This window comes from Emydura macquarii, unplaced genomic scaffold (assembly GCF_026122565.2).
Source record: "Emydura macquarii macquarii isolate MOO-44397 ecotype Brisbane River unplaced genomic scaffold, CSIRO-AGI_Emac_v2 contig_369, whole genome shotgun sequence".
In the NCBI taxonomy this organism is placed as follows: domain Eukaryota; kingdom Metazoa; phylum Chordata; order Testudines; family Chelidae; genus Emydura; species Emydura macquarii.
Genome location: NW_027130506.1, coordinates 10,783,080 through 10,808,430, shown reverse-complemented (window position 1 = coordinate 10,808,430; position 25,351 = coordinate 10,783,080). Strand labels below are relative to the sequence as shown.

General features: G+C 39.3%; 1 protein-coding gene across 1 annotated transcript in view; it reads left to right on the top strand.

Moving 5' to 3' along the window:
• Nucleotides 1–25,112, top strand: part of DNAAF11 (dynein axonemal assembly factor 11) — a 42,875-nt gene extending 17,763 nt beyond the window's left edge. The window contains exons 7-12 of the mRNA XM_067530378.1: nucleotides 2,950–3,027; nucleotides 5,861–5,926; nucleotides 7,635–7,704; nucleotides 8,840–8,935; nucleotides 14,715–14,800; nucleotides 24,723–25,112. Coding sequence (XP_067386479.1) covers nucleotides 2,950–3,027; nucleotides 5,861–5,926; nucleotides 7,635–7,704; nucleotides 8,840–8,935; nucleotides 14,715–14,800; nucleotides 24,723–24,906 — 580 coding nt within the window. The 3' untranslated portion in view covers nucleotides 24,907–25,112. The remainder of the gene's footprint in view (nucleotides 1–2,949; nucleotides 3,028–5,860; nucleotides 5,927–7,634; nucleotides 7,705–8,839; nucleotides 8,936–14,714; nucleotides 14,801–24,722) is intronic.
• Nucleotides 25,113–25,351: the final 239 nt, after the last annotated feature.

Genomic DNA, 25,351 nt, shown 5'->3' with positions numbered 1-25,351 from the left:
TGCTAAAGATGGTTGGGTTTAATCAGTACTTGGGAGATCTCCAAGGAAAATTTAGATTCTGTAGAAAGCACTGTTGATTTTCATTGGGTAATACTTTTCCTACTGAGGCAATGTTGAATCGATGCCCCAGGATAGTGTTAGAGGCACTCTGTTGGTGCTGGAAATACCGTCTTTTGGATAAGTAATAAGTCCTGATCACTTCTCATTACAAAATCAGTGGCATTTTTGAGTATTAACTCCAGTGTCTAGTCCAAATTCCAGTTTGAATAATTATACTCTGCCTTTTTTAATTTCTCATGGAGTTTCAATGAGATGATGAATCCTTCCTGTCCTACACTAATGTCATGTTTCATTTCACTACTGGCTGAAGTCACTCATATACACACTGAATAAGATTGTCATAACCAGGGAGTATTGAGGGATATAGTGATTTGAAGCTACCTTTGATCATGGGTGATTACAGGAGCTAGAGAGGGCCCCAGAGTAATTTAGACAATTAGGCCTGTCTAAATTATAGCAGCATCCCCAGGCTGACATATGAGCAGCAGCACTGCCCAGAAAATCTGCAACGTATGCTATGGCCTCATCACAAACACTCACCTCACTCCTCCAGCCTTTTTCCTGGCACACTCCCTACGCACAGACTTGCAAAGGGGTCTTCAGGAGGGAAGCCTTATGGCTCCCATCCACTGTGCCTGTGCTGAGGGAAACCTCCCATCTGACCCCTGGCTGTTAGACACTAGATAGAGGGGCTGGAGCAGGGATGAGAATCTCACTGTGTATATAAATAGGGTCTGATTCTGTAAATGGATCTACACACTTTAAGAGTAAATGCCTGGATGGTGTCCCAAAGCATGAGACTAAGGATATGGATGCTCAGATTAGACTGTGAGATTGGATGCCAAATCACTTTGTTCTTCTGGATGAAAGGTGGACTGCAAATGTAAATTGTAATTATTTAATCATTCCAGTAGGTACTTCTAATACTTACATCTGTTCTTCCAATCCTCATTGTCATTACATTTTTTTTTACATTCTTGTTTTCCTGATCCAGTTTAAGTTCCATAATCTTATTCCCATTGTTCCTCTAGTTACTTAAAATTTCCTTTAGTCTTGTACTTTAATTTTTCACTCCTGAAGTTAAATTCCTAGTGTAGTAGCAAGATTAATTAATCTGTTGCAATTTTGAAGATTTGGATGGCCTTTTTTCCAGTATTACCTATCACTTAATCAGCCTTCTCCAGAATCATCTTCCTACACTACCTTTTTCTCTCTTTTCATAAAATAGATGATAATTATTTAATTTGAAGGCAGCAGTTTAAACAACTTCCTGTTTTCTTTAGGATTTTTACTAATTCATTACATTTTATATATAAACCACATCAGGAAGGTGAATATTGAATGTTGTGGACTGTAGCATGCCATGTGGCTGGGCCCTCTTAGCCATCAGGGTTCCCCCCCCTTTACAAAGGGCTCTCAGCCATCTGCATTGCAGTCCCCCATGCTCATTTATTTACAGTGACACAGTCAGTTCCCCAGTTCCTGTCCCAGGCACTCCAGGGCTTCAGAAGCTCAGAGCTGCTTGCTCCTCCTGGCCAGCGGGCAGATTGTGTCTCTGTCCATCCCCTGCTTAGCCACACCTATCCCTTTTCCTGGTTTCCTGAGCTGGCCTATATACCCTCCCTGGCAAGGTAGCCAGCTGTTTCCCCTTTGCCTCATTAGTCAGGGCTCTGGTTTAGCCTAATCAGTGGGGTCAGCTGTTGCCTGCTCCACTTTTAGTTCTCGGCTCTGCTGACCTGAAGCCCTCTGGGTTAGGGGCGACAGAGACAGCTGAGGGGTTTATCACCCTCCACTCTGTCACATGGACTAAAAGAAAGTGATATTTACAATATGATACTTTTAAAGAATATCTAGTTAGATTATTTTTTCCATGAGAGAGAATCAAATTCTTCCCTGTCATATCACCCAGATTTCTAGCTAAAAGCAACAAAAATATCTATTAATTATGTAGGCATCTTAAAAATTATCAAGCAAAATATTAATGATGGAGATCTGAACTCTATTTTAGCATGGATTGGTTTGGTCAAAAGTACTAAGGGTGGCTTGTTCATTGCGCTAATCAAAGGGCAAGGTACAATTTCACTACTGACTGGTGGGATAGGGAAGGGAAGGTTGTAGGAGACCTTGACTTTATCATAGATTTGTATTATGATAATTCTTGAAGGAAGAGAACAGCAAACATGCTCCAAAAAACAAACAAACACAACTCCTCCTCCCCACCCAACTGCCATCACCATCAGATGATTGTTCAAATATTTACATGGATTCACTTTGGTCCTACTCTCTCCATTTCTGTGTTTACTTCCTGCAAACATTTGACTAGTCAAGTTTGATTAGCACAAAATGTTCCCTGAAAGCAAATGTCAAAGTTTCATGCATAAGCATTTGTGGAAACCCATTTTAAATTCACATCCACTACTATTTGCATCAGAAATGCCAGCAGATAATAGTAATGAGACTGCATGCTTTATGTGAAAAATCACAACAAGCAGCACCCCTCACATTTCAAATATTTGAGATCAATCCATTTATTAACATTTTTGGGAAAAATATATATATACATATCAGACAAATCTGAGGAAATTGCAGTCTGCTCATAGACATTCTGTGAAAAGGAAAAAAGTTAAACTCAATGAATAAAAAAAGGTTTGCTGAAAATTGTTTGTTCACCTTCACTGGCAGCTTATAATACATTTTCTAGTGCAAAAAGACACATTGCGTAACTGGTGTTGTTACTATAGGAGCTTGTCATTTTAAAATAAAAAAACTAGATCTCACTGAACTTGCTGACATGTTTCTTCATTCTTTCTTTGCTGCTTCACAAAAGGATAAGACTGTGACAATAAAACTTTGTTTTCTCTCTCTCTCTCTCTTTTTTTTTAATTAAAGAGGGCAAAAAGTGAAAGAGATGCCACCTAGGACTTTGATCACTGCAGAAGGAAAAGTTCTGAATATGAATGAGCCAAAGTATGTGAGGAAAAATAATTTTAAATAAGTGAACTAGTACTTTGCTTTTTGTTGGTTTGGTTGTGTAAGTGAAGATATGTAATAATGTAATATGTCTGACAAATCCTAAAATCCAGTGCAATATTTTGTTCCTTTTGAGGATGCAAGGTTAATTATAGCAATATCATGAAGTTAGGGAACTAATGAATTATCAATCAGTTCAAAACATATTGAAGTATATTCAATTTAGCTGCTTGCTCTTTTTTCTATAAAAGACATCAGATATTTTATTGTTTTCTCCTCTCAGGTGTAGGGATCTTGCTAATTGTGGAAACGGATTATTTATGTTTAACCATTGAAGGTAATTGTGTATGAAGAGGTACTTTAAATGTAGAAAAAATAAATTAGAGTAATGTTTCTGGACCAAATCATTGTTTCCACTTGTAGATGGGATGGAAACTTGGCAGATCTGGGTAGTAGGGTATAATGTACTTTTAGTGTTATTGTTCCTTCTATTTGACTGTCTGGAAGCCCTGCTATTGGAATCAAGTTCAGTAGCACCGGAGAGAGTGGAACTGGGGGAAAGTCACTTACGTTTTATTGCTGATATAGTCATTGTGTGATATTGAAACTTTTTCGGAAGATGTTTCCAGAAGCATCAGCTAGGCAGGGAGACAACAGCACCATGGTTCCATTGGAGCTGTGCTGCCTTTTCATTGTGGGAGGAATAGGAAATAGAGGGGAGGCACAGAGGTTCCCTACAGATTGCCTTTGTCCCCAGCAACTCCCATAAGATCCACAAGCTAGCTAGCATCTTCCTCTCCTCTCCTGCTGGAGATAATAAAGAAGCCCTGTGAAGGGAACCTCATGATTTTTCCCATCCCCTAGACCAGAGGTTCTCAAACTGGTTGGCACGGAATGTATTCTGGGAGGGCGCGAAAAGCTTTAGGGAAAAAAAAACTTATTGCACCCATTCAGAGTAGTTGGAGAATGGCAGCTGCTGGCCCGGCATCCAGATGGTGTGGGAGCATAAACTACTATAGACACAAAGAAGGGGGGCATGATAAAATAGGTTTGAGACCCACTGCTCTAGACAGGTTTTTCCCATGATGGTAGGGGGCAGAAGGGGGGAAGGAAATGACACATTGTGTCTTTTTCCTAAAACCAGTTCGGCTGCAAAAAGCTAATATAGCTTTTGGATTATTAGTGTGGAGAATTTTATCACATTTTGGGAAGGACTTGAAAACTAGCATTTTGTGCTCAGTGCTCCCTGTTATAATTTGAGTGGTATAAGTGGAATAAATAGCAATGGCAGAAGTATTGATGTTTATTCCAAGTACACCAGAAGAAGCTCACCCCTTGTGTTCATGTCTCCACTTTGTTATAGAAATGTGTTGACAGCAATACAAAAAAGAGTAATTTTCTGTGCAAAGACAAGTCTATAATAGCTTAAAAATTTGTGTTGACATTATTGAATTATGGTTCTGAGGTACAGACATTTAGAATAATGCTCTAGCACTATTCCTTTAGAAATAATGTTGCCCCAGGGTTTTGCGTTGTCAATAGTTATAAGTGGTGTACTGTTCATACAGGAGTTCTGCTCTGGAATTTATTCAGTGGATTTATGCATATAGGGCCAGATTATGATCAGAGCTTGCACAGGTGAGTGAGAGTCACACAAGGCGCTTCAACCCCCCATATTGCATAGCACACACTAGAGCCTGTGACAGTTCCTGTGCTCAGTGCATCCCTGGCAGTGAATGGCACCCAAAAGAGAATATAGGATAGACATTCACAACAAGGCACTTGGAAGGCATAATCCCTCCCAACATGGCTTCTGCATTGCAGAAGCCTAGTAAAGCAGTCACACGTCCCTCAGTGTTGTCTTTGAAGATCTACCAGAAAAAATGGCTACATCCTGCATAGAAAGGAAGGATGTTCCTTTGCTAGATAGACTGCTACCACTTCGTTTTTCAGCTCTTCATGTGTTGGGGGAGTCGACCTTATAGGAAAGAAGCCTGGAAACATCTCTAGTGTTGATGGAAAGAGAGGCATGGAGATGTGGAACCATTCTTTGGTAATCTTCTCTGCACCTGCCCTTCAAAAACACTCCTAATCTAGACAACTCCCTGCTGCATGAAGCCTCCTCAGCCTGACTGTGATGAAATAGAGAGGACTAAAAAGTAACAAATATTATTGGCACATACATTTTATAGTTGAGACCCCTTTATTGAATTTTGGAGAGCTGAACTTTTCCCATCAATTACCTGAAACCCAGTGGGCTAGCGTGAGTATAAATCGCAGCGTCCCCATAGTAGCCCCGCTAGCCTCAGCAGAGGTACCGCTTAGTTGTGCCATGTATGTACCTAACAGTTTCAAGTGGGTTTGTATTCAGCACACTAACCTGTGCCTCTGCCGCCACTACCCACGCCACTGTGCCTACACGACCATTGAGCATGTACACATTATATGTACAGGAGCAGGGGAATCACACCGTTAGCTTGTAGTGCAGATGAAGCCACAAATATACACACAGTTTTTGCACTAGGAGAGTTTTCACCAGCAGATGTCTCTCTTCCTGCATTGATAGTTGGATTTTAATTAAACTGACCTTGCATTCTACTTTTAATTAGGTTTTCAGTTAAGAGAAAAAAACAGAAAACAAACATCAGTAGTGTACACATTCATGCAGTGAAGCTGCAGATGACTCTAAAAAGACCACACTAAGAGTTTTCCAAATTATGTTGGTGTTAACTTAAAAAATGCTAGCAGTTGAAGGTAAAGTGTGTGTAACTGTATGATCACACGCTTCAGTTGTATTTATTCTGAAGGTGTTTCTTATCATTGTTACTAGGCTTCATTTCTTGTTGAAAGATGATGAAGAAAACAACCAGTTCATCCTGGATCTTGCTGTTTATAGGTCAGAATTATTTGTTGTCCTGATATTTGGGAGTAATTGTCTTTGCTGTCATACACTGAAATACGGTATTCGAAATTCACCCTTCCCCTCACACTGGGATTTTGTGAAGGGAACAAAGCATGGGGGGAATGGAACAAATGGAATCCGCCTCCAAACCTGTGGGTAGGTGGTGGGGTCCTGCATATCTGGAATAGCTATTGTCCTCTATGCTGCTTTTATAGGGGTTCTTTGCTTATAGCTGTTGGAGCTATATAAGCATAGTTCCAATGGCCATTTCCTCCACAACAGGGGTTCCCTCAGCACCAACCTATTTAGAGGTATGCAAAATCCCCTCTGCCTTCCTCACCCCCAAAACACCCCCCATGGAGCTCTTCTATTCATGATCGCTGCCCTCTGCACTGCACTGGAAGAATTTTGCCGTATGTGAGCACCTGGTAGAGTAAAGCTTGTGCAGTTATTGGTTAAACCGCATGAAACAAGACCTGCTCTAGGAATTATTTTGAAGAAGTTCTATGGTCTGTGTTATACAGGCGGTCAGAGTAGATGATCACGATGGTCCCTCCTAGCCTTGGAATCTATAAAACACTCTGGTTGTGTTGGAGGGCTTTTTTTCCTTTATATTAACTTGCCTCAAAACAAGCATACTCTGAATTGTCAGAATATGATTTTGTTTTAAGATGTGGAAACACTGTTCAAGTGTTGGTTACCATGAAACTATGAAGCTGGCAGGTAGTAGTATGTGCTCTTCAGTGAGGATTGTAAACTTCACAAAGTTTGAAAAAGTTAGCTGAGAAGTAAAGAAATGATAATAGAAGGAAGACTAGAAAGTGACATATTGTGCCTTCACTGATGGGCTGAACAGTGTATAGATTGCTCGGTAAATAGCAGATGTTAATCAAAGTAGATTCTTTATAGCTTACAAACCTTATTCAACAATATTGAAATGTAAAAATGCTGACTCTAGTGTTGGTGTAGACTATTTCAGTTCATTGATTTCCTGAAAATGGAATCTAAAAAGTTATTCTTCATATGGGAATCAGTGCAGCATACTGGATACAGCACAGGACTGGGATTCGAGAGAGATTCGAGGGGTTATATTGTGGGGTTGGCCACTGGCTTGTTCGGTGACTTTGGGCAAGTCACTTCACCTTCCCATGACTCAGTTTCCCAATCTATAAAATGGGGATAAAGACATTAACCTGGTTTGTAAAGCACTTTGAGATCTACTCATGAAAAGCACTACATGAGACCTAGGTATTAATTATTATTATTATTATATTACTAGCTTACCAATGAAACCTCTATAAAGGAGAGTGGCAATATGGATGATTTTCACTTGCAAATTAATTGACATCTATTAGGCATGAAACAGGGATAAAAAGATTACTAGATTAATTCAAAAAGCATGCCCACTTTATTGTAATTCCTACAACTATTGTTTATTATTTGTATTGCTATAACAATCCAACGCCCAAATCATACTGTGGGTCCCACTGTGCTGGGCATTGTAAAATCTTACAGGAAGACACTGTGCCTATCCCAAAGAGCTTACATTCTAAGATTCTCTCATATTAATTACATTAAAGTAATAAATGGAATTTTTTCAGATTGCAAACCCATAATTAATTAATTGCATAGTCTTAACTGCTTTCCCCGAATGATGATGTTAACTTACTTAAACTAAATTCACTTTTATTTCATTCTGAAGACATCTGGACAGCTCTCTAATTGATGTTGACGTTCAGCCAACCTACCTCCGTGTTATGGTGAAGGGTAAGGTTAGTGTTTTCTTGGTACTTTCATTTAAAATTGAGAATTCCATTTTTCACTTCTGTTGTTACTCATTTACAGTGTTTACTTTTGGCTACTGTAGGGCCTGAGTCTTTTTCCATTGAAATCATGGCAAGCTCTTTCTGAGATCTATAGATGTAAGACTGGACCCTTAGGGACTAATCCAGTGCTTGCTAAAGTTAATTGGACTCTTGCCACTGATTTCAGATCCTCAAAGATATTTAGGTTCCTAACTCTCCTTGAAATCAATCAGTTAGCTTCAATGGGATTTAGGCACCTAAATACCTTTGAGGATTTGGGCCCTACTGGCTTGTAACTTCCCACCGAAAAACTGCATGGGTCTAACTGATTGGTAACGACACAGATCTGAGTAGAAATCAGTAATTTCATTAGTTAGAAAATAAACATAAAAGTTGAAAAGCACTCACGTTTTTAAAATACATTACTCCAAGTGATGCATAACCACACAGAAAAAAAAGCCAGTTAGCACACTGGGACTATTTGTGACCAGGAAGTGAACTGGGGAGGGTACGGTGAGTGAAAGATACTGGGTTCTCCTCTCAACTTTTTTACACCAGAATAACTTCACTTCAGTAGAGATACTACTTGTTTACACCAGGTAAAGTGAGACTAGAATTAGACCTACAATCTTTAATTTACAGTGGACAGAGGGAGCTGGATGTATGTTTTGCCGAAAGTGCCTTGTAAGAGAACTTCCATTTTCTGTCTTTTTCAGTGATTTTTTTGTTTGTTTTCAATTTAAATTGAAAAGCAGAATACGTATTTATAATTATATCCATTGCACATACATCATTTTCAAAATACTTTGAAATAGACTAGCATAAGCTTTCTCATTTAGTTGCTAATAACTCAAACAGCATTTCATATCCTTCTTTAAAGGTGTCACTTTTCTATTACAGCGATTCAGGCATTGCATTACACACGCTGTAAATAAAGGCTATTTAACATGCAAATCAGTCAGTTGGATTAGTATTAATATATATTACATGAGAGGATTCAGACCTATCCTACCCTTTAGATCAAAGTATACGTTAATGGTATTTCTGTATCTTTTCTATCGGGGTAAAAAATATTTTAATATAATATTCTGTTTTCCTTTAGCCATTTCAACTTGTGCTTCCAGCAGAAGTGAAGCCGGATAGCAGCTCTGCTAAAAGATCTCAGACAACTGGACATTTAGTTATCAGCATGCCAAAGGTACATTAATTTGAACAGACACCATACAAAGCTACGTATATATCAACAGTACTCTGAGAAACATTTATGGATTGTACCTGAAATACGTTACTAGCTAATGGAATCAGGTCGACATTTACTGTCAGAACTCACATCTGTTAGAAAGAACTTTACATACAGACAGAGTAATCATATAGTTCAGACCTAAGGTTTATACTTCCTTTTAAAGTTTTACAAAAAATAATTCTATTAGTACTGTTTAATTGTATTATTCATTTAAAACAAAAACGGCTATATTTTGGATTTAAATATTTCATGAGGAGTTTGCAATCCAAACAGTGAAGAGTTGTGATAGCTCATTAGAACCAGGTAGTATAAACTGACTGTAAATAGACAAGTCCACTATCTACGCTAAGCTGAGTGAAATGAGAAAAATATTTGAAAACATATGGATGCTTCAAGTTATGCTTTTTGAAACTGGGGCTCTGACATTAGGCATCTTGATTGATGAACTTTCTCAATGTTTGTTTGGACAGAATGATATTCATTTATCATTTCAATTTTTAAAAATACTGATAGTTGCCTGTCCCATGCCCTTAGTGTCCTTCCAATATATTAAAATGTAAAATATCCCAGATAGTCTCTAAATATATTCAAATACACTGCCTAAAGTTACCTGCAAAGAAAGCCAGTTCTATATATGCTAAGTGAATATTTCCTTCTTAATATCACGATTTGGATTGTATTTACCCTATGATTAACCTTGTGTTTTAGCTAAGTTACTTAGATGAGGGTTTGGAATTATTAAGTGCCTTGAACATGAAAGGTAAAATCCAAGATGCCAGTTCACAGCAGAATCATGGAGAATGGGGAAGACTGCTGAATAGGGGTCCAAGGAACAGGAAAGCTGCACAGCCCCCTCCCCATTTCTGTGCCATGCTTATGCATCTGTCCATTCCATCCGTGTGTATGTGTGAGACAGGAGCAGGCTGCTGCAGGGCAGTGGGTCCAGAAACTGCACGGATCCATTGGCCTGAAAATGCATGCATGATAGCAGCAGCCTACTCCGGCTTCTCCTGCCCGTATATTGCAGCAGTGGCTGTATGTTTCAGTGACAGGTTCTGTTCCCCATCCCTAGGCACATGTGGCAGAGCACACAGCTTGTTTATCTGGGAGGTAGACTATTTTCCAGAATTGCAAGAGTCCTATTGACACTATGGGGACATACCCCAGGAAGGTGTCTCTGACTTCTTTCAGTGTTTTAAAAAGCATAATTAATAAAGTTTAACAATGTTAGGGAAACTACCAGTTACGCTCAGTTAGGTAAGTATAGCTGAGATCATCAGCATTACTTGTGAGTATTCATTTGATAACATCTACCTTAATATGCATTCCCAGAGTAAAGATGATTGAGAGTTCATGAAGGGTGTGATAGGCAAGCCTAATAATTATCTTGCACTACGTTTAACCTTTGTATTCTAGATTTACAATTATTCCCAAAAGAAAATGATTTGCAACTAGATAAATAACCTAGCAAATTCTTTACATTACTGAAATAAAAAAGAATATTATATAATCTAAGCAAATATACTTCCCCCCCGAAGGCTTTCTGCAACACTCTGGAAAGACCAATCACTTCTCAGTAGTGACCTGATCCAAAGTCACTGAAGTCAATGAGAGTCTCTTCATTAGTTTCAGTAGGCTTTGAGTCAGGCACTAACACCTTTCAACACTCATCATCCTCCATTCTGTTCATAGCTTCCAGTTCTTTTAAAAGCAAAAATAAGTGAGACTTTTTCTTGCTCCTCTGTGACCTTGGTGTAACTCAGATTCTGGAGAGAATAAATTCCACATGAAATTAAAAAAAAAAAAAGCATTTCATGTTTACAGTCACATTTCTGTTAATTCTGAGAATTATTATCCTTGCTTCTCATGTAGCAAGGATAATAATTTTCAGCATATTTTCAGTTTACACTTAGCAGATCTTTTTCTAGATCTCTCTGAATGATGGTATTAAAATAGCTCTCTTTCCTATTCTCTTGCAAAGTTCTCTGGCTGTCTGAATAGTCCAAATAGCAATGAACATTGCAATAGCAATGAACAGAAATCTCCTCTTGCAGAATCCATGTTGATAGAATACAGTAGTTACATATTTTAATTTTTAAAATTTATATATGGTTATTTACAAACATCATAATATTCTTCAAGTGATTGTCTATATGTATTCCACATCTGGTGGACATGTGCCTCATGCATGTGAGATTTGATTCTTTTCAAATAACAATGTCCATTGGCACCATACCTTTGCTCTGAACACTCTTACTCTTCGTAGCTGAGGGTATAGAGGGATGAGTGGCTGGATCATTCTCTAGGTCCTTATTACCACCTGTGGCAGGGAGACAGAGCCCCTACAGAGTCTGCATCTCTTCCCAATGTGTGATTGTTTTTTCTCTGGTTGTTAGGTGTGTTCCACAGTAAAGTTAGGTTTGCTTAGTTAATCCCATTGGCCAAAAAGAATGAAAAGAAGACAAGATCTTCAACTGCGGGGGTGCCTCTGGTACCAGACCCTAGTGGACATGGCAGAGTCAAAATCCCCAGCATTCAAATCCTCTCCCTCCTGTGGGGAAGCTATTCCCATTGATGATGGACACTCAAAGTGCCTCTTCTCTCTCAGTGAAGCACATATACCACATAAGTGCTTGATATGTTGCTTTTTTCAAAGAGGGCACAACCTGCCTAAAATTCCTCCTGTTGGAGAGATCCATGAGGGCATCCTCTGAGCCCAAGCGGAAGAAGACTGACAAACAGGACCAGACTGTATCTGTGAGTGCTTTGGTAAACCATAGGTCCACCATGATCTCCAAGGCTCATTTGTCATCGAGAGAAACCCACCTGTTGACTACTGAGTCAGTGAGAGTTTCCAACCCTTCTCAACACTGTCATCTGAGGAGAAGAAAGGAAGGAAAGAGCAACACTCCTGGGCGACCATTCATTCCAAGCATACTCAAAGCCATCAGTTAGAACCATGCTCAAACTCATGGGTCATATGACTTCCTGCAACTATGCAAAGCAGTTTCCCCAATTTTATCTATTTTGCATGCAAACATGGTTGAGATCAGTGTGTCTACCCAGCAGACACAACATAGACATAAGAAGTTCTCTCCTAGTTAAACTGTTAAAAGGATCCTCTACAAATGTGCAGTGGAGTACCATTCTCCTTCCCCACCTACCAAGTTGTTGGTGACAGACACTTCCTCTCTCAAATGGGGAACTCATCTGAACTACCTTCAGAATCAAGACCTCTGGTCTTGCCTGGAGGTACATCTCCACATAAGTGTGCTGGAGCTCAGAGCCGTTTGCTTAGGATGCACAGTGTATTGGCCCATGCTTTAAGGACCTACAGTCCAGGTACTGATGGACAACACTACAGCAATGTAGTACATGTACAAGCAGGGAGGATGTGGACTTCACCACTCTACCAAGAAGCAATCTCTCTATGGAAATTGTACATTCATCATCACATCACACCAGTGGCTCTGCATCTTTCAGGCTTACAAAACATCCTAGTTGACCAACTCAGTATGTAATACCCAGACAATGACAAGTGTTCTGTGGAACATCTTTTGCAAGTGGGGTATTCGAGAATAGACTTATTTGCCATGAACCAGAACATCAAATGTCAGATGTTCTGTTACTGAGGGGGTCCAATTCAGGCTCAATGCTGAATGTCTTCCTCATTCCTTGGGCATCAGACTTCATCTATACATACCAACCTATTCCACTGATACTGAGAGTGCTGAGGAAGGTCAGACAGGATGCGGCATGATGATATTGATAGCACCTGCTTGGCCCACTCAGTTCTGGTATTCAGACCTGATGAATTTATCAACACAGCCCCCAGACACCTTTCCAGTGCCATCTGAAGTGATAATGCTGATGTCTAGGGACAGATCCTGCTCCACGGATGTCTAGATCCATTCTTGTTTGTACTAGAAAAGATTCCACTAGACTGACTTCTGTTGCACAATAGGAAAAATTCTCTATTTGGCAATTCAAAAACACATACTCCCACTGAAACCTCAGTACCAGATATTCTGGATTACCTACTAGCCTTAAAACATTTGAGACTCTCCATCCATTCCATAAGAGTCCACTTGGCAACTATTTGTGCACATCCTCCTCCTATTTAAGATCACACAGTCTTCTCACACCCAATATTTGCTAAATCTCTTAATTGTCTAATTCATGTCTTTCTTCCAATCAGAGACTCTCCACGCTCCTGGAACCTTAACATTGTATTTTTGGCCTTAATGTTGGCCATCTTTTGAACCTCTGAAAACCTGTTATTTATGTCACCTGTCTATGAAAACCACTCTCTTAGTGGATATCTCTTCATCCTAAAGAATAGGCGAGACCCAAACCCTCATGGAAGGACCTCCTTGTACAGCATTCTGTAAGAACAAGGTGACACAAAAGCCTCACTTGAAGTTACTGCCTAAAATTGTTTCTGACTTTCATGTGAATCAAGACATCCATCTGCCAGTTTTCTTTCCCAACTTCCTTCTAGTCAAGGAGAAGCTAAGCTTCACAACTTAAATGTTGTCCAATCCTTCTCTTACTAACTGGACAGGACAAAACCCTTCAGGAGTTCCCTACACTGTTTCTGGCCTTTGCTGATAGGATGAAAGATCAGTGAGTATCTACTCAAAGACTAAATAAATGGATTTCTGATTGAATCAGAACTTGTTTTGTGATAATTCACTTGGAACCACTGTAGATTTGGGATCACTTTACTAGAGCTCAAAGAGCCTCTGCAGCTTCCCTTAGGGGCATTCCAACCTTAGAGATTTGTAGAGCAGCTACTTGAAATTCAAGTCACTCCTTCACCCAGCAGTGCTCCTTGGTAGATGGTTCCAAATCCAATGCCCAGTTTGGCAGAGCACTGACCTCCAGACAGAGGCCACTGTTATGAGTCATCAGAAGTAGAAATACATGTGGACAATCACTCAAAGAAGAAAGAACGGATTACTTACTCTACAGTAGCTGTAATTCTTTGAGATATGTTGTCCACATGTATTCCATGGCCTGCCCTCCTTCTCTGCTCTTCTAGATTCTATGTTGTCTGGATTCTATTTTAGTAAAGGAATTGGATGCCGGTTGCAGCCACTCCATACTTTATTCCCTTAGCTACAGGGAGAGAGCGCAATCCAGGATACAGGTGTGGCCCCAAAGGAAACTGCTTTCAAAATGAATCAGATCTTGTGAATAGGGTGAATGCACACCTGAAATGAAATAAATTTAAACAACACATCTCAAAGAACCACAGTTACTGCAGAGTAACCATTCCTTAATGTTAATATGGTACCAAGGAAGATTTGTTATATGGATGTTTTATAATAATTTCACTGAGATAAAATTGGTTACAACATTCTTGTGCATGTATATTGTACTGTATAAGGCTAATTGAAATGTATTATATTAAGAGTAAACGTAAAAATCCAACAGAGAAACCACAGCCTAATGTAAAAGAAATCATAAAAGTGAACAAAATTCACATTCCTACCTTGGTTATTTTTTTTAAGGCACTCATACCACAGTGATGAGGTAGGGTAAATCCCTAGATGAGATGTTACTAATGGTTCAGATGTGATCATGTTACTTAAAGTTCAAGGCAGTCAGAAAAATATTATATAAAATGTTCAGGTTTCCACAATTCTTTATTTAAAAGATTGTTTAAATGGTTTTGTGCATAAATCCCAGGATATGTTGTGACAGCTATGGTTATGTATTTTTATTACAGGTTCAAGAAATAATTATGGCTAACCGAAAAGCACCCACTTTGGTCAAACCTTCTGACAGCAACAAATCACAAACAAATATAAGAAGGTAGCTTTATTTTTTCTTTCTTTATAGCCTATAAGTTTTTGCACATTAGTTATTTACTTGTCAGAATATTGTTGCCCAATGAGTACATAATTGTTCATAGTATGAAAATATTGATTTGTGTAAAGTAAAACTTTACATAAAAGCTTTAGACTAATGGCCTGTCCAGTACTGTTTATAAAGTGATCTGTTCCACAACAGAGCCAAAAAAGCACTTATTACTACAGACCAGTTGTGTTCCATCAACTGTCATTCAGCCTATTAAGCTAGAATGCAGTAAAACCAAAGTCTTTTATCGAGAATTGCCTCTATAGATCCTCTACTCTGTGCAGTATGAGTCCTAGTACCATCTAGAAAGCAGTGACTTTTGGGGCTGTATCATGAATCCAAATGATCAGTTGAAAATTATGTAGGCGTTACAGTTGACTGACTGCACCAATCACCACTGGGTTTTTTTCCCCGTCACCATAGGCAGTGGCTCTTGGAACCAAAGCATCATTCCAACCCATTCTATGTTATAATAAAAGCAGTGTTTGGAAGCAGTTTAAAAGTTTGTTTTTAAGATTAAAAATAACTTGGTAGTATTAATTTGTAGTAAATGTAGTTTTGAGTTTAATTCCACTATTGCGTGGTTTCATTCTGTTCTAACGTGGCATACTCGGATATAAAGACTAGGTTTCAACAGTGTCTGCCATGACAATAGAATGTCTGTGATAGACCTGCCTTCCCATGTTTCCGAATAGCCTAAGGTAGGGGCGTTCCCTATGATAACCTCATTTTGCACTGGCTTTACCCTTTGGGCTGTATTGCTGCTGATAATGGAGGAAACCTTTAGCATCCAGCTGTCAGGAAGTGATTTTCTTTCTTCTGTTTAAGTTATCTTAAAGGAGTCAAATTCCTCCCAATCTGGGACACCTGTGCTCTTGAACCCAAGAAGCCAGTGTTCTTACCTAAAAATTCAAGGTTCAAATCTACTAACAGATACATTTTACTGAGAGCTTCCATTCTAAATGATTATGAAAAAGTAGCAATATGGATCCTGGACACTCTTCTTGAGCCCAGCATATAGTACCAGTGTCCAAATAGTACTGTAAAGGCAATGAATTTTGATCATCAAGTAGTAGTGGAAAGGTACAGCTGCAAATCATATCTTCTTTTTTTGGATAACATACATAACAAGAGGAAGATAGAATAATTATGGAGAATCTAAATGTATCTAGACATTCCTTGTGAGCTGCAAGCAATGCACTTAGCAATCAGGCAGTAGTGTTGCAATGGCTAGGACAATCTGTCAGCACTGATGACTAAGGATTTCTAATCTCTTTCAGGAGGTCCATACCAAAGTGTATTGGACTTCCCTTTTTAGAAGCAGTAGATCTTTTCAGCAGAAAGACAGATGAGACACCTAGGGACACTCAAGGAGACAAGTCAACAGCCAAGTTTCTTCAGGAAGAAATATACCTCCCTTTTTTAGACACCTGCTAGCACAGTCATCTCAGTTACAAAGTGTATTAAACCAATCTTCCTAAACATTGTGTGAGCTGGCAACAGGTGAGTGAAGGAGATCATCCTCCTTAGCCCCTTTGGTTCCACCTGCATAGTAGAGCATTATACAACAGTTATAATGGAGATCCCTGAGGTACTGTGCTAAATCTGGGTACAGACTCCTAGCCATTCTTCATTTGGAAATCATCTTTCTTTTTCTCCTCGCAGCATTAAGTGAAAGAAGGTTTGTAGGTGGTATGGCAAGGAGGCAAATCATGTGGCCTTTCTATAATTTCAGATACCTGATGATCCAAAGCTACTCCATGCCACAAGGATAACAAGTTGTACACAAAAAAGAATCTGGGCCGTAATCCAATTGAATCCTAAATGTCCACAATACTATTTGTAATCATGCCTTTAACGAGTGCACATATTGACTTACCTTATTGGAGGCAAACTACAACTTGCAATCAAAATAGAAATGGGAAAGAAATGCTTTGAATATACAGAGCTTATCAAGAAAAGAAAAAGTTCTGACCCCGTAGCTGACAAGTAACTGACTAGCCAGACGTTACAGAAGTCCTGTACTCTCTTTTCCTCTTCCCTTCAGGCCTGACACACCTTGCAATTTCTGACACACCAGAAAATGATCTGTGTTACACAGGAGGTCAGACTAGATGATCATAATGGACCTTAATATCTATTAATCTATATCTCCTGTGGTTCCAGAAGTGGAGCTCCAGTCTTTAGCTTTATAGATCCGAAGTTTCTTGTTATCTGAACCCTGTGTTATTCAAAGTTTTCAGATCTCCTCTGAGAGCTTTGGATAGTTAGGGTTTGCCCATATTGCTTTTCCCATAACCTCCTCCTTCTGTCCTATCCTCCAGAAGGTGTGCTCAGCAGTTTTTCAACTTGGAAAGATCTTTAATTTGTTGTTTGTTTTAGAAACATCACTGTTTAAGTTAAGCAAGATCCCAGGTTTTACATTGATCTCAGTAACGCAAAACATGAGACTGAAGACAGAAATGGAAAGCCAGTAAATTCAGGTTTGAAACTGCTGTTTGTCCTCAAACTGACATCATGTAACTATTTATCCAGACAAACTTCTTTGTAGCGGTCAGGACAAGAGTTTATACATTAGCTGTAATGTGTGCTTCACACAGTTTTGGGAAATCGTAAATTAGTTTGTCAGAGAATTGTATTTGTCCTGTTTAATATTACCTCATTATAGGCTAACAGCAAATGCTTTGTTGAAAAAAATGTCACAGTAGCTATTTCCATTTGGATTTCTTTACCAGGAACTTGTGGAGTTTATAACTTTGATTAATCCTATTTATGAGAGGTACTTGACTGGCAGAACAAGATGACCTAGACAACATCAGCACTTTGTTTATCAGGCCTAATTTCCAGTAATTTATGTCTGTGCCTCATGATGCCTGTAATTTTGCCGTTGAAACATGAATTCAACTGTAGTGGCCAAATGATTCTGTTCTGATGCTGAAGACTGTAGTTACCCTTTGATTTCAGATTATACCTGTGTTAAATTAGTCAAAAGGACTCTTAGGCACTGAAAGAGATACCCAAATCTGGAGTGGGTTAAGCACAGTTGTCTACTTTGCTTGATTAACAGATTTTCTTAGGCATCTAAATTCTGAAGTCTGGGCCAGAGTCATGGCAGGCCTCAAACATCTAAAAGTCAATTTTCTACCCATGTAAATAAAGATCTTTGGGTTGTTTTCAAACATTTAGATTGGATTGAGTATAATTCCACAAATGGGAAGCAAATTGGTTTTTTGTTAAAGAGAGAGAATGTTTTTTTTTAATGCCACTTTTCACAGATTCACATTAAACACTTGCATGTGCTCTCACATACTTAGCACAATGGAGAAAATGCACCTTCAGAGCTGCTGGATGTATCATGTATGTCTCCTTGGCAGCGCTGATGTTTCAATGGAGCATTGCAGTGGCACTGCCAGGAAGGTAGTGAATTCAGGCTGGATTAAAAGAATGGGAGGGCTAAAGAGGATTCCTCTTTCATTGTTGAAAGTGTTGGGATTTAGTAATCATAATCAATACAATTGGGGATGAAGCACTTTGCAAACTAGCTGCAGCTCCTAAAGTATAAATTACCATATGATGGTCTTTTCAAAGCTTCTTGTACATCGAAGTGTGTGCTTTCTAGAGGTAGATCTACTGCATTGATATAAGATTGCCCAGTATGCTGTCATAGTTATATAACATTTGAATAAAGCTGTTTGGGGTATTTTCCAACAAAACAGTTTTTCATCAAATAATGTTGATTCACTGGAACTAAAACTTTTCCAAAAGACAAAAGGGTCTTTTTTCACAGGAAAGGTTTCTTGGGTTTAGGATGGACTTTCTGGGGTATAAGAGAGAGTGCCTACCACGCCAGAATTACCAATCTCCTGAAGGCTAAGGTACTTTTGTGGCATGCCAGAGACCCAAGTTCAAGAGTCTATTATGAGTCAGAAATCTCCCACATCCCAGGTCAGTGTCCTAACCACTTGGCTATTGACTATTCTGGGGGTTTAATCTCTCTCAATTTTGTTTTTTGTGAATGAGAAATTATCCAAAATCTCTTAAAACTTTCATGGGATAGGAAAACTACCCAGGAAAATTTCCCACCAAGCTCTACATTTGAATGCTGGCTGGCATTACTTCATATCACAGTAATGTCTTTAGGTTTATTTTAAGATCATGGCATAATTTTGAACTTCACAACTTCATAAATCTGTAAATAGCCTTTCTAGAGAGAAACTATCTGAACCTAGACGTATGAACCAAATCAAGTTTACAGCATTTCCAGTTTCAGGCAAATTTGTTCCATTTTCAGACAATAGCTTTGGTTAGTCCTGCAAGATGCTTTATTGTCCTTGTCACTACTTTTTCTTAATACTGTTATGCATGGTGGAGTTTAATGTGAATTAGTAAACCTACTACTAGTTTACCCTAGTAAATGTCATATGGGGGGAAATTCAGATTACCTGAAACTTATTCTCTTTCATTTTTTTTCTTGCTCCTATGGTTCTGAGGTTATTAGTCTTATATCCTCTTGAATACCTGGCCTCCTATTTTCATAATTGATTTACACAATTGTAAATTGTAAGTTGCCAAAGCTCCATCAACTTCAGTGGAGCTTTGACTGTTTGCCCCAGCTGAGAATCTGCCCCTGTGTGGTTATTGCTGTTCATTGCGGTGGTGCAGTTGTGCTGTAATCCTTCCACAAATACCAAGCAGCAAATATCTTTCTCATAAGGGAACTTCCTGCTGGCCATTCTGTCACACAGCTGGGCCCTGCACCTCTTCCCTCTCTTCTTGGTGTTGGGATTACAGTGGGGGTGGGAGGAGGCATATCAGGGTGGGTGGAACTCCACTCCACTGTACCAATCCTCCATTGCTGTTTGGTCCATTAAGGACCCTCATCAGTGGCACAATTCAGAGCTGCCTAGCTGCAGCTCTAAATGACATCAGGACTGCATCCAGCCGTTAGGATGAGGGTGTTATAACCAGCTCAACTATAACTCCTCTCACCCCTCTCGGCTACACCAATCAAAGTTCAGCATAGGAAAGAAGCTAGCCCTAAATGCTTAACTCTGTAAGCTGTTCTCCAGAAGCGTCTGCCAGGAGATGCTGTGAAGGCCAAAACTGTAACTGGGCTAAAAAAAAAAGTAGATACATTCATGGAGATTAGGTCCATCAGTGGCTATTAGCCAAGATGGTCAGGGATGCAACTCCATGCTCTGGGTGTCCCTAAACCTCTGACTGCTAGATGCTGGGATTGGACTACCGGGGAAGGATTATTAGATGATTGCCCAGTTCTATTCATTCTCTTTGAAGCATCTGGCTTTGGCCACTGTTGGAAGACAGGATACTGGGCTAGATGGACCACTGGTCTGACCCATTATGGTGCCCCAAATTGAATGTAGTATTCTAACTGTGGTCTCATTAGTGCAGAATGTAGGATATTTAATGTCCATGTATTACATGTACTATGTCTACTAGGTCCAGTTCCTGAAGATGGCAGACTTCCTGTGTGACCTTGGCAACTCACTTAGTCTCTTTGGTCTCAATTTTCCCATCTGTAAACAGAGAATAACAGTACTTAATTACCTCCTAGGGGTCATGTGAGGATGAATCCATCAATGTTTGTGAGGTGTTTAGGTGTTATGATGATGCCCTGGGGCAGGGAAGGAGGAGGAGGGCATATAAGTAGATAGATGAAGACCCACTATCTTTCCCAATACACAAATCCCCACTGCTTGGTTCTTAAAATATTTCATATTGCAAACCACTGAGAAGCAGTTGGTGGACCACCAGTGGTCCTCTGACCACACTTAGAAAACTGCTATGGGATGTAATTCTTCCATAACTCATTATTGACACATACTGCAACTTATGGCACTTTGTTGATGTTTTAACTTTTGGTGTGTTGCAAATGTTTCCTGCTAGTGAGTAACAAGCTATAAAGTTTGTCATATTGCTATGATGAGTAAATTGTTCAGTTTCTGGTTTATTTGGAGTCATTAAACATGTGAAATACAACCAATACTTAAAAAAATCTCCTATTATGAGTGAGTAAGATATGGTGCTGTGGTGAACGAATTGTCTTATCTCTGCTCTTTCAGCTTTTGCTGAGTTACAGCAGATCATTAGATCCACGTGATAGAAGCAGAGATAAGATTCAGTGCAGAGGGTGCTCTTTTGGAGTCCACCCAAAAGCTTCTAATAATTGGATTCAAGTTTATAGCACATCTTGTAAATTAGACAGGAAATGAAGTTTATTCCCTCTCAGGCATGAACATTTGTAGAATATTGCTACACTGTGAATCCACTTCTGTTTCATTAAACTGGTTAATAACATAAAAGATTTTGCCATATAGCACAGGAATATATAGGGTAGAGAAACAGGGGAGTTGTCTTGTGTTTCTCTCCATTACTCAGAGACACTCCTTAAATAGAGTGGGTTTTGATGTAATTTTCTGGGAAAGTGGGGTTGGAGCTGATATTTGTCATCAAGATTCTTAAAATAATTTGCATGACATGGAATATTGTTGCATCATCTAGCTATGTTTCAACTTTTAAAATAATACGAATAATCAATCACAAATTAGAGTCACAAATAGGAATGGGCGTAAGGCTGGTCTTCGATGTAGACCTACCTTCACAGTGAATGACACACTGTAGCTGCAGCGGCTTCTCTCCATTGTTGTGCAACCCTCATGCATGTTCATGATAGTCTGAATATACATCTCTGGCAGTTTGCACAACCGCAGGCAACACCATAACAGTTCCCTGGGGACTCTGTCATAAGTCTTCTCTAAACCCACAGATGCTGAATGCAATTCCTGGTGTTTCTCCCTGTAGTTCTGTGGTGTTTGGGCCTTCCTGGCATAAACCTGAACTGGTTGTCACTTACTTAATGCTCCAGCTGCTCCCAAAGTCTTTACTTGATAATTCTTTCCAGCCATTCCATTGTGTGACTCATTAACTTGATGAGTTAGTAATTATTACTTTCTTGCACATTTCCTTTTTGCTTAAAGATAGGCTCCAATGTGCTCTTCCTCCACTCACAAGGCATTTTTCCACTACAGAGGATTAACTTGAAAAAGTTCATCACCATTCCTTCATTTCCTAATGTTTTATATGCCTCAATTAGTATATCGTCCAGTGCCATTGCCTTCTGACATTTCATCATCTTTAGCCCTGTCTGAGACTCCACCATGGTGATAGGTCTTGAGGTTGTTGCTTGCACATACTTCCTTCAATGGTTTCTTCACATTCGTTTTTTTTGAGTAGTTTCTCATAAACCGCTGCTACCTCCTAATAACTTCACCCTCTTCCAGCAGTATTCTTTCATTTTAATCTTTGACACACGTCACAGCTGCCAAATCCTTTGTGTGTGTGTAGTGAGGGCATGTGGCCTCCCTCAGAGACAGACAGGGAGAAACCTCATCTGCCCAGATGTCATTACCAATGACATTATGTTGTGTAATAAAGATAAATACAAACTAGAAAAGGACCTATATCTATGGAGGACTGTACTGGAAGAAAATGGCTTATGAATCAGCTGACAAAAGATGGTATACATGTAATGCTTTATTAAGTGGAACAATGAGAAGCCAGTAAGACCTGATGGTAAACAGTTAGTCTGTGCAACAATTTAAATATCTTGGTTCAGTGTTGAGCCATGATGGGAATGTGGATGTGAATGTTAGGAGCTGCCTTGAAGAGCTCTTAGTGTAAATGTAGGGAATTGACAGAATAAGAATATGCCAAGTAAACTAAGGAGCAAAGTGTATAAGACCACAATAAAGCCAGTCATGACATAGGTTGGAATTCTGGTCAGTGAGGAACAGAAAAGAACAACTATTTCACACTGATGAACTGAGAAAGCTCAGGTGGACGCTGACGAAAATTAGAGTTGAGAGGCTACACAATGAAACGATCTGAGCCATGATGCAGTAGCCCCCATCACAGAAAAGCTGAGTGAATAAGGACTGAGACGGCTAGGTCATGTGAGACAATGAGACATGGGATATGTTGGCCAGAGAGTACAAGAACCAGTAGTCACAGGACAAAAACTACAAGAAAGATCTAGAAAAAGGTGGTTCAAGATGCTGAAGGAAGATGTGAAGAAGGTTGATGTCAGCTTTGAAGACGCACTTGACAAGAATGCTTGGAGATGAAGTACACGAGCTTCTGATCCTGATTAATGGGACAAAGTGAAGAAGAATCAATCACAAATGACTGGGAATGGGTTAGAGAGTTTTTCTATTTTTTCCAGCTGAGGGTGTCCCCCTTCCCTCTAGCCCTTTCACACAGGAAGCATCCAGAATGTAGCAGTAGTGCTCCTTTAAATGTGAAGTTATAATAGGAATTAATTTACATCACACATCTCCTAAACATTCTCAGATCATTAATCCATAAAACAGTTGTCTTCTTAACCAATATGCTCCAGCCAACTGATGTTTATTCAGAGGAAAAGATTTATTTCTCTGCATGTCGACAAATTAGCAGTTTAATTGAATTAATTATTTTTTTTAAATGCTAGATCTAAATACTACAGGCAGAAAGTATAAGAATATTTAATCTCTGCTGGTGGAGTGATGATATCAATGTGTTCATTAAGAAACAACAAATTATGCTAAGTGTTCTTTCAAAAACATCCCGAACATGGATTGAATGAATGTATTATGCATCCTTGTTTTTACTGTGCTTTGAATAATTGTTTGCTATAAAATTCCACCAAACCACAAAAATCGTTAAGAACCATATTGTCAAAAATAATAAGGAACAGACATCCCCAGAATGCTCTCAGTTTAAATATAATGTATTTGCTTGTTTAAAAAAAGTTCTGTTCATTTCTGCTTTCCAGGGACTGTCTAATTAGGGAATTATAATGAGAATATTAAATAGCTAAAAGGAAATGACTGAGCTAAATATGATCAGAAAATAAACCAGTTGTGATCAAAAGTTGTGATACCTCAGCAGCCAGCAAATTATACTGACTGTGATAACAACAGTCATATTTGGGTGTAAAATAAATTACAGATGCCAAAAGATGAAGTATAAGATATTCGTAGACTTTGTTAAAAAAATCTAAGCAGTAGTGCTGAATTTTATATGCTTAGGTTTGGTCTGCACTAGGGACTTATGTTAGTATAACTAGGACCCTGTCTACACTTACCTCTGAGATTTGGTGGCAGTTGACGGGAGTTACGCAAGCTACGCAAAGTTACGCAAGCTACGTGTAACTCCCGTCGACTTCTCTGCTCCTCTTCTGTGCGCTGTCTTCACTGCACTGCGCTGATGGGAACTGTGTTCCCGTCGATGCAGTGCTACGCCACTTGTGAAGGTGGTCTTAGTACATTGATTTCTGGATCGACTGAGCGGGTCTTCACTGACCGCTCAGTCGATCCAGAGAAATCAATATGATGGCGGCGACTTTGCCGCTGTCCGTGTGGCCGTAGCCTACATTGCTCAGGGTGTAGAAAATCCCTGAGCAACGTAGTTATGCTGACCTAACACTAGGGGTAGACAGTGTTATACCAATGGGAGAGCTTCCCCCATCGACATAGCTACTGCCTCTCAGGGAGGTGGAGTATCTATGCTGACAGGAGAAGCATTCCCTTTGGCGTAGGTAGTGTCTTCTCTAAGCACTACAGCAGTGCAGCTTCACTGGTATAGCTGTGCCACTGCAGTGCTGTAGATGTAGACAAGTCCTGAGACTCCCTTTTGAATTAACAATCAATTCACAATAGTGAGATTTCTTAATCCTGCTCCCACCGAAGTCAGTGGCAAAACACATATTGACTTCTATAGGGATTGAGGTATTTGGGAATCAGTCCCAAATTTCTGTTGCTACGTTTGATGTTGAAATGAAGTTTTATTTATAACCATCTGTTCTCCTTTGTTACAGGGAGCGAGTTGAGAAACTAGAAGTGGACCCTAGCAAGTATTCATTCCCTGATGTGGCAAACATAATCCAAGAAAAGGAGCGAATTGGACAAGGACCTATTAGGCTGCAGCAACAAAGGGTTATAGAGCCTGAGAATAGTTGTGTTGACTTTGAAGATAACCAAGATGTCCCACCGTTAGTATGAAATGTTCCTGTAGGGTTCCATTTTTTTGTGACCCATGTGACCCAGAGTTTGCCTGAGCAGTTTTTTTGACTCAACTTTTGCAGCAATATCTGCTGAAGTTACAAAATACTATTGCAGCTTTTACTGTAAACTGACTTTTGTTATACTTTATCTTGCTGCTGCCTTCTGTTATATCAGAAAAAACATGCCTTTTATAAACTATTTTTTTCCAAATTATTTATGTATAGAGTGGAATGGCTTAAAATCCTGATCAGTATTGGGATCCCATTGCATTTGGCACTGTACAAACCCATTGGTAGATGTAGTCACTGCCCCAAATAATTTAAAGTTCAATTTAAGGCAATATGACAAATGAGTGTGACAACAGTGAGAAGAAAGAGTAGGGCAACAGTAATAAGATAATCTGTTTACATAGGCTGAGCCACATGGTGCTGAGAAGTCCCTC